General features: G+C 39.5%; 2 protein-coding genes across 2 annotated transcripts in view; one reads left to right on the forward strand and one right to left on the reverse strand.

The window, feature by feature from the left end:
- The window catches only part of PLEKHA3 (pleckstrin homology domain containing A3), a 27,124-nt gene extending 24,781 nt beyond the window's left edge, over positions 1–2,343 (reverse strand). The window contains exon 1 of the mRNA XM_044669080.1: positions 2,233–2,343. Coding sequence (XP_044525015.1) covers positions 2,233–2,343 — 111 coding nt within the window. The remainder of the gene's footprint in view (positions 1–2,232) is intronic.
- A 731-nt stretch (positions 2,344–3,074) lies between these two features.
- The window catches only part of FKBP7 (FKBP prolyl isomerase 7), an 18,187-nt gene continuing 11,443 nt past the window's right edge, over positions 3,075–9,818 (forward strand). Inside the window, exons 1-2 of the mRNA XM_044666476.1 lie at positions 3,075–3,327; positions 5,220–5,371. Of these exons, the coding sequence (XP_044522411.1) occupies positions 3,116–3,327; positions 5,220–5,371 (364 nt within the window). The 5' untranslated portion in view covers positions 3,075–3,115. The remainder of the gene's footprint in view (positions 3,328–5,219; positions 5,372–9,818) is intronic.

The following is a 9,818-nucleotide window of genomic DNA, read 5'->3' on the forward strand; positions in this document are numbered from 1 at the left end:
CACTTCTTCGTCTTTCCCCATCCCCCGGTTCTCCTGCCTTCTCCTTCTCCCCTCCTTCCCCCTCCCTTCTTCCTCCTTTTGCCCCCTCCTCCTCGTTATCTCCCTCTCCTCTTCCCCTCCCCTCTCTTCTTGCTCCTCTCCCTTCTCACTCTACCTCATTCTCCTCCTGCCACCTCCCTCTTTTCTCTTCCCTTCCTCTTCCCTTTTCCCTTCTTCCCACTCTTTTCCTCTCCATCCTCCTCTCCTATTCTCCCTCCTTTCCTTCTCCACCCCCCCCTTTTCCCTGCTCCTCTCTCCTTACCCCTCTCTTCTTTCTTCCCCCTCCCTTCTTCCTGGACCCTTCTCCCTCTTCTGTCAAAGAAAAACAAAGGTCCCTATGAGAATCCTAGCATCTCAGCACTGCTGCATATCCCTGGGTCCAGGCTCTCCTACACATCACTTCTAATTCCTATCCAACTCCAACAACAGTAATCTAACATACATGTAGTGCTTTAAGGTCTGCAAAGTGCTCTCTATTTCATTTGAGCCTCACACCAACCCTGAGAGACAACTAGTATCCTCCCCCAGGTTAAATGACTTGCCCAGGGTTACAATTAAGTCTTATATCAGAATTGGAATTCCAGTCTTCCTTGAGGTTGAAAGGAATTTCCAACTCCTTCATTTTATAAGTGAAGAAAATGAGGCCGAGTTTAAATATCTTGCACAGGTTCAAACATTTATTAATGTCCTTCACAGAATTTGAGCCCGACTTTTTGTTTGTATTTACATAGCTCCAGAATATATGGTCTGGCCTGTTTCCTTCCTTCTTTAGAGCTAGAAGGGAATTCTGAAGTTGTTAAATTCAACTCATTTCTTTCACAGATGAGGAAACTTAAGGCTGAGAAAGGTGTTCTCAGGGACACACAGCTAAATGTCTTGCTTAGGGAAAGGACTAGGCAGTCATCAAATCCAACTCCTTTCTTTTACTGATAAAACCTGCTGATGAGAGAGGTTTAAAAGCTTGTACAGTGAGTGCCTGAAGCTGGATTCAAACCCTTCACCACCTAGGGGCCTCTTTGAGGTATAATCCCTCTTTTTCTATTCCAGAAAGACAAGATTGGGCCAGGGAATTGGAATCTGGAAAGTCTAGGTTTGAATGTAACATTTATTACTACTGTGTGGCCCTGAGCAAATTAATTGCTCTGGGCCAGTTTTCTCCTCTATAAAACAACTCTGTGACCTCCAAATCCCTTCCAAGCTTTAATGCTTTTATGCTAATCAATAGTAATTTGTAATTTGTAAATTAAAAAGGGGATGAGGGAGATGCCCTGGAATTGAGAGGCTGGCACCCAAAGGGAACTAAAAATATTAGAACCCTTTGCATAGTACATGCTTCTTGTGTTCCAATCAAATAGCTAGTTGCAAGCATTAAAGTAATAAGAGCATTCTTGCAGTTTGGTAATATAGACCTCTGGGAATGTGCGTAGATTTTGTTTTCAAATGTTATTTAGTACAAGTGAGCACCAAATCATGATTTTGTTGCTGTTCTTGAATGAAATTGAAGATATTTCCTTTATTCTTATTATAAATCCCTCCTTTGTATCTTTCCTGCCCACTTTTGGGTTCCTTAGGATTAGAGATTTAAAGCTGCCTAAATGGACCTTGGGGTTTATGGTCCAGGAGGAAGTAACCCCAGAGGCTATTTATTTTGTCCAACCCCTCTCCAGTTACAAAGGAAAAAACTAAGACCTGGGGGTAGGCTAAACCATTTGGCAAGATCTCATAGGTAGTAATCAATCCTCAAGAGGCAAGATTTGAATCTTAAGTCTTTCTCTGATCTCTCAACCAGTACTTTTTCCACTTTGTACCACTTTGCTTCCCACTCTGGTCCAGACTCTTGGCATTTTTTAACAGAAGAAGAAATTGGGACCCAGAAAGGGTTAGTTATTTACCCAATGTCACAACACTTTATAATATTATATAAGTGGCACAATCTATTATTATGAGTGGCACTTTTATTTTGAATTGTGATCATTTGGGGTAAGGTGTCTTCTTCCTTCTCAATTAATTGGAAGGCCCCCAGCAATAGCTCTGAAGATATGAAGATTCATATTTGAATCAACTGAGAATTCCTCTCCACTCTCAGGCGATAAGAAAACAGCTACTTTGAAAGGTACTAGGTTTGTGAGTTTATTCAAGAAAAACTTGCTATTAAGGAGCACAGGAGCTAGAGAAAGTAAACAGGAGGCTTACCTGGATGAAAAAGCCATTTAGATTGGCTATCTGAAAGACCAGGGGAAACACCTCGGAGATGTTTAATTGCTTCCAGATATCAGCTCTCACAAGATAACACACCCACCTCATTACTGGACTCTGAAGGGAATGGCTTAACGCACGGGGCGGGGCGGGGAGCCCTTTAAGGAATGAAGTCCTGGTGTCTGCACACGCCCCATAGAGAGTTGATGCTTTCTTTAAAGCCTCAAGAAAATGACTGGAACCTTTTGCAATTCCATCCTCAGGCAGAGATTTTCTATTGCTGTTCTAAATGATACGGCCAGGCCGAGACCAAAACCAGGAGGAGACTTCATACTAATCATTTCCGTCGGAGCCTTTCTTTTCCTTTTAAGCTTAGAAACCAATGTCTGTAGCCAGCAACTGCCTTCACCCCGGGTCTCTGAGCCCTTTGACAATTTCACTCTCTGGGCAAGTGAAATTAATCAGAAGTCTGTTGGGTTAAACTAGACAGCGTAAACTTCCGCAGAGAGAGTAGTATCTTCGCTTTAAAAGCTTACAGCTTTTTGTGACGTTTTTTACCACTTTCTACCCCAGCAGGACAATGAATACAAAACCACACAGTAAGAGAAAAGGGAAAGTTCAGGCTAGAGAAGAGACTCTCTCCAGGTGGTCCAGCCGCTCACCTCCTGACCCCGTTCAGAGTGGATTAACGCGGGACAGCCTTCGTCCCGCCCAGTCCAGACGAGAACAGCAGCCTTTGGAGATGTGACAAGGCTCCGCCTCCAGCGCCCCTCTATGACGTAACAATGCCACGCGTCTAGAGCCTTGTTAGAGGGGGAAGACTATAAAGGAGAGTGGTCTTGGAGACGCCTGGGGTTTTTAGGAAACTACGTAGGAGGTCATGCGTTTTTCCTTTAAATGCGTTCTTTTCTTGCAGGCTTTAAGCCTCTATTCTTTCCTTGTTCAGGGACAAAAACTAGAGGAAAGTATGGAAGAAGTGAAAATAGAAGTTTTGCATCTTCCAGAGAATTGTTCTTCCAAAAGCAAGAAGGGGGACCTGCTAAATGCCCATTATGACGGCTACTTGACCAACGGCACCAAATTCTACTGCAGGTAGGAAACGCATGCCAACGACACTGTGGTTTCACTTAGATTCTACTAGTCTCATGTCGTATCAAAATGTGCCCTCCTAGCAGAAAGCTACTTATTAATTAGATAGTGAGTAGACAATGGAATTCTAACAAATAAGATTCAGTACTGCATTTATGCAAAAGTTGAAGATTTACTAACTAGATATTTCGCCCAACTTGCATTTAAGAGCATGGTGCTTCATTTTTATTTGACTGAATATTACTGTTAAAGTTACTGAAAGGTGGAGATGTAGGCCCAAAATGTAACCATATCCGTGCTCTTTTTTTGCCTCTATAAATTGTGGTCATTTGAACTATTTCAGAATGTTTCTATTTATATATATTGAATTAGAGAGAGAGAGAGAGAGAATATATAGAGTCTTTAGCTTCCCTCCACTAGGTGATTAAACCCCACGTGAGAACTTTTTGTAGTGGCTGGATCCCTATATTTCCCTAAAATGAATGTAGAAGATCTGAATTATTAATACAGTAGGAAGGGCTTGTGTTACTCCTTGTCTTACTCTGGATTTCCAGGTTTTTAGACACGTGGGGCCTCTAGGGAGCACTATACCACAGGCTAGGAGAATTTCCTTTGGGTTTAATGCAAGACTTTGGTATTATTTCTACTTTGAGCTTGATGGAACTTCTATGACCCAATGTTATATTTGTAATAACTTTTTTTAAATGAGCTTCTTGTGTAAAAGAAGGACATTTATTCTCTATTTTTAAGGCTTCCACAGAGATGTAACAACTTTAATAATATTACCCAAAGTATTTTTTTTCCTCCAGTCACACACAAGTCTAAAAAGGATGGTGGTAGGAGATAACAAGGAAAAAAATCATGTTCTTCCTGTTTAGAAGTGGATTAGAATTCTCTGAAGCCAGTTATTCCATTGATTCAACCTATAAGTATTCACTAAATATCTACTTAATGTTTCAGGAGGTACTGTGTTAGGTGCTTGGGATGCCAAAGTCATTCATGACAGCTTCTGCTCTCTAGAAATAAATCGTAAGTGGGTGCTGGGAAAGATACAAGCATAAAAATAAAGGGGAGTAATAAGGAGAGAGAGAAAACTAATAATTGGACATGAAAGGAGATTAAAAGTTTCACAGCTTTGTAAGGAAAAAAGTTAAGGTGGGAATAAAAATAAAGTAACATTTTGTTACTTGTAGCTTTGGGCATTTTATATCCCTATTTCTGAGGAAATTTGGGCTAAAATTATGTAGGAACACAAAATGGATGACATTAAAAATGTGATGAAGCCAGTTCAGAGACACTATCTAGATAGCCAATTGTTAAATTTTCAGTGTAAGCATTTTTATTTCTTGGAAATGGCGAATGCAGCAAATTATACTTGATTTTTTTTTTTATTGATTATTTAGACTTGAGAAAGTTTTGGATAGAGAAAATGTTAATAATGCAAATTAAATTTAAAAGTGTATCCTGAGGGGCAGCTGGGTAGCTCAGTGGAGTGAGAGTCAGGCCTAGAGACAGGAGGTCCTAGGTTCAAACCCGGCCTCAGCCACTTCCCAGCTGTGTGACCCTGGGCGAGTCACTTGACCCCCATTGCCCACCCTTACCACTCTTCTACCTATGAGAAAATACACCGAAGTACAAGGGTTTAAAAAAAAAAAAGTGTATCCTGAGTACATTTTTAATTTCCTGCATCACACTTATTAAATTTTAACAAGCAAGCCCCCAAGAATATATTAACAGATACAGTCATTTAAAACATAAAATAATATTTTAATTCTGATATCTATTTGACACTGTTAATTGTCTAGCATATTATCTCTATTTTAACATAACTCTTACTTTCCGTGGTATGACTTCTTTGTGACTTAAATATATTGTCTTTTTCCTTTTTATGGTAGCCGGACACAAAATGAAGGTCACCCAAAATGGTTTGTTCTTGGTGTTGGGCAAGTGATAAAAGGCCTAGATATTGCTATGATGGGTATGTGTTCTGGAGAAAAAAGAAAAGTGACAATACCTCCTTCACTGGCCTATGGAAAGCAAGGCTATGGTAAACACTTAATATTATTATAAACCTACTATTTCTATTGCATTTCAAAATGAGTCATTAGGAAAACTAATCATACAACTTGGCTGTGTTCTGTAACACTTTATTCTAGGTGCTTTATTCTTTTTAATGTCCTCAGTACTACACAGGTGTGGATACTTCCCCTCCTACCCAAAGCATTTCTTCATAAGTGGCTATGACCTTCCAGAAGGCTTGTAGTAGCCAGCCTTCTGGATCTGAAGTCAAAGGTCCTGGGGTTCATATTTCCAGGTCTGACACTTGATCCCTTTGTGACTTTGGGACAAAATCACTTAACCTCTCTGGGCCCTCAGTTTCCTAACTTGCAAAATAAGGGGAGTTGGTTGAACTAAATCCTTAAATGTCCTTTTGAGTGGTCCTAACTTAAATTTTTCGGTGTCTGCATTGGTCCTCAGCAAACTTGAAGTAGAGATTGTTTCATTCTTTATATTTCGGTTCTCAGTGCCTAGCACAATATCTGGCAAATGGTGGGCTCTTGATAAATGCTTATAGATTGGTTGATTGTCCGGCCACTTTGGCTAGGACCTTGAGGTGCTTGCTATCTTCCCTGGCAAGGACTACATGGGGTCACTGTCACTCTACAATGAAGTGCTGAAGTTGGACCATAGTGGGGGTCAATGCATACTTATGGTAATAATAACTCAAATTTAGGTAGCACTTAAGGGGAACAAAACCTTTCCCACAATAGCCCTCTGGCAAGTTGGGAGTGTAACAAATAAAATTAATATAGAGCAGTGATTCCCAGAGTGGGCGCCACCACCCCCTGGTGGGTGCTGTGGCAATCCAGGGTGGCAGTGATGGCCACAGGTACATTTATCTTTCCTATTAATTGCCACTACTAAAATTTAAAAAAAAATTAATGTCTAGGGGGCTAAGTAATATTTTTTCTGGAAAGGGGGCAGTAGGCCAAAAAAGTTTGGGAACCACTGATATAGAGGGACAGAATTAAAAATATCATGGTTTCAAAGGATTTATTGAAAGCCATTTAGAAAAATGAAGCCATGTGCCTATTAATATTATTTCAAAAGTCACACCATACCTTCCCACCAAGCTGCTTCAGCAGGAAAAAAGAGTGTACCAATCCCCTCCTGAGTCTTTACACTTCTGTCTACTTTATCACACTTCCTGTCGACCTCATTATGCAAGAGGAATCATGGGAAATGCAGTTTTGAAAGAGTCCTAAATGTCCACAGGAAGTTTAGATCAGGGACCTCAAAATTAGTTCAAGGACCCCCAAATTTCCATTATCACAGGAGTGTGCAACTATTAACTTCATTTTCCATAAACGGAGGCTCAGGAAGATTATGGCTTGGTTATGGTTACCCACCCAGTGAGCGACAGGACCAGGATTCAGTTCTAGATATTCTGGTTCTTTCCACTATCTTTTCTTTAAACTATGCTTTTTCCCAAAATGAAAGACAATTAAAAAATGAAGGCAGCTTTTAAAGGTAGAAGAGAGGATATTTGGAGTCATTTTTAAATCAGCCCCTGAGATGTAGTAATAAGCAAGTCACTGAATCAACCACACACGAGAGAATTTTTTATGGCATGCTGAGCAAATGGACTGAAGTCTTCAGCATCCATCCTTTTCTTAATCCACGACAGAGAAGGGATGTAAAAGAAATGAACCCCCTGCAGATAGACAAAATTTCCAGCTTTTCCCTAGGGAGAAGGTTGTTCCCACCCTGCAGCCATGGAGGGGAGCACAGTTCCTCCCTCTGCCTTCTGGAATTCCAGAAGAGGCTTCCAAACTGGGTCTGAAAGTGGTAGTATATTGTGTGAGAGGGCCCTCGGAGCCACAGCTACAACGCCGAAGTGCTGGCATGATGCAGAGTGTCCCAAAAGTCTTACTGCAGTTTGAGGTTTATTAAAGCTTAAAACGGTACTAAGACTTTTGGGACAACTCTGTGTGACTACAAAAATCAGTGAGAGAACCTGGTTATTACAAGGGGCACATCGCTGATGGGCCTGCTATTCACAAAGCTGTCAAATTGAATAACAGTGTAGTTCGTGTGTACCAAAGGCAAAGGCCAGGACCTCATTGTGGCCGCTTACTTATCTAGTCTCTTCTTGCCACTGAAGAAAGCTAGAGCATCCTTGTCCTCCTGATAGAGATTCCTAGAGCTGAAAAAGCCTTCAAGCAGTCAACGAACCTGTGTCTTATAGTCAGACCTGATCGACCTCTAAATCACCGAGCGAGAAGTTGGTCAATATTTCTTCTTCCAGAGCCTAATTGTCTATGGCTAACTTGCCGCTCCAACTTTATCTGGTTGTATTTGCCAAGTATTCGGTCCTGTCTGAACAGCCTCCACTGGAGAAAGGATGTATATTCTAAGTTGTTGGTTTTGCAGAGACCCATAAAGATTCACTTGTTTCAATTCATGGGAGCCTTGAAAAAAAGTAATTACTTTGATAGAACGTTAGGAATTTGAAACCTCTATCCTTCCCACAAAATCAGATTAAATGTTACATTTGTGCAAAAACTGAATGAAGATACTAGATAGTAAAACCAAGTTACAGCTCGGGAACAGTGAATTCCTAGGTGTAGAGGGAGAGGGGAGGCTTTAATACCTAATCCTTAAGGAGGAGAAACTACAGTAATAAATTCAGGGACTCTATTAGACCTAAAATAGGGGAGCTAACAAGGGACACAGACACCAACTAGCCCTTCAAATCATAAGTAGGTGGCTGCCTCCTAACAGGTCCTCGGGCCACTAACGCAGCATGAGTTATTTTCTGAGAAGCCCAGGCTTCTCCTAGGGAATAATCTCCAAGATGTAATATGGAAATGGGTAAAGTCAGTCATTGCTCAGAGGGAAAAAGAAAAAAATATGGAAAGAATCGTAGAGCTTTAAAGATTTGAACCAGTATTTAATTGGGCTTTTTTTCCTGTGACTTCAAATATAACAGGTTTCCTTTATAGCTTAAAAAAGATCTTCCTCCAGTCACATATAAGAACTTTATAATTTATTAATGTGACACAGATACTGCTTCCATTTTACCAAGCATTTCAATTAAATCATTCTTTGGATCCTGGGAGCTAGAAAGGCTGGTATCACTTTCTAGTAGGGGGAGTGGAAGAGTAGGATTTTTTTGTGATCCAGTGGGCTAGGCTTAGGTAACCTGGGTTTCACCTGCTATAACCTGAGCACTTTGTATTCTCTGAATAAAAGGCTCTTTTTAAAATCTAAAAGATAATAAATTTGAGTCCTTGTTACTTCATTTTGTTCACAATGGAGAGGGAAAAGAGGTAACTTTCTTGGAAGTAAATTGTTTTTAATGGCCTCTAAAGATCATTATTGACATCCTCTTTTGCTTTTTCTTCTTTTAATTACATTTTTTCTTATACTCATTCTTAATTAAATTCGACAAACACTTAAGTGTTTACTGCATGTGAAATTCTCTGGTAGGTGCTAGAAGGCTCTACTGAGAAGGCTCAACTGATAACGTCATCATGCCAGAGCACATCTACTTTGAATGCAAAACAAATAGCAGTATATAAGACCGATGTCTTGTCCTGAGGCTGATTGAACTGTTGTAGAACTTGCATTGGAAAGAATAAACAGAAAGTGCCAGTAATGTCCCAGGCTCTCAAGGAAACCATAATCTAATGGGGAAAACTAAAAGCAAATTAGCATGCACAAACATACTACATACAGGATGATTAGGAAATAACAGAGAGAAGGCACTAGAATCCAGAATTCTGGTCTCTACTGCATCATTAATTATCTGTGCTGACTCTTTGATAAATCACTTTTCTGGGTCTCAAGTTCCATTTCTATAAGAGTAAAGGCATTCTTCAATAAGCACATTGATCTCTTTTCCCTCTTAACATTCCATGCTTTTATGATAAGATGGCCACTGAGAATTTTTTTCATGAGTTAGAAAGTACAATTGGAATTTTAAGTTTGATAAAACATTTGGTGTCTCATCTTATTGTAGCATTTAATAAACTAAAGTATATTAAAACGTTATAAGCCATAAGAAAGCATTTCTAAGAAACAAGAAGTTTGTTAATTTTCCTTTTTTTTTTTGCAAGATTCATTACTATGCATATCTAATCTCATATGTAGCCCTATTTTAAGGAAAACTTGAAAAGAAGCATTTTCTTTGCATCATTATTGTAATCCTGCATGTCTTGAAATGCATGTGGTTGTTTTTTTTTAGAGCTTTACCTGTCTGTTCATGTGGTACATATTGTTTCTCAAAGCCTTTCTGTTATAACATTACTTTATGGATTTCATCCATAGTGTTAGTCATGTTAGTCATCTATAGTGAATGCAATAATTCTATAAATTTATATATTCTTAAAATTTGTTGAAAGAAAAACTTTAATATAGGTAATATTTGGGACACTTGAAATTTTAATTCAGAAACTTGACATGTATATGTATACAAGCATATATATATA

The sequence above is a fragment of the Gracilinanus agilis genome, chromosome 3, assembly GCF_016433145.1.
Source record: "Gracilinanus agilis isolate LMUSP501 chromosome 3, AgileGrace, whole genome shotgun sequence".
NCBI classification, from domain to species: domain Eukaryota; kingdom Metazoa; phylum Chordata; class Mammalia; order Didelphimorphia; family Didelphidae; genus Gracilinanus; species Gracilinanus agilis.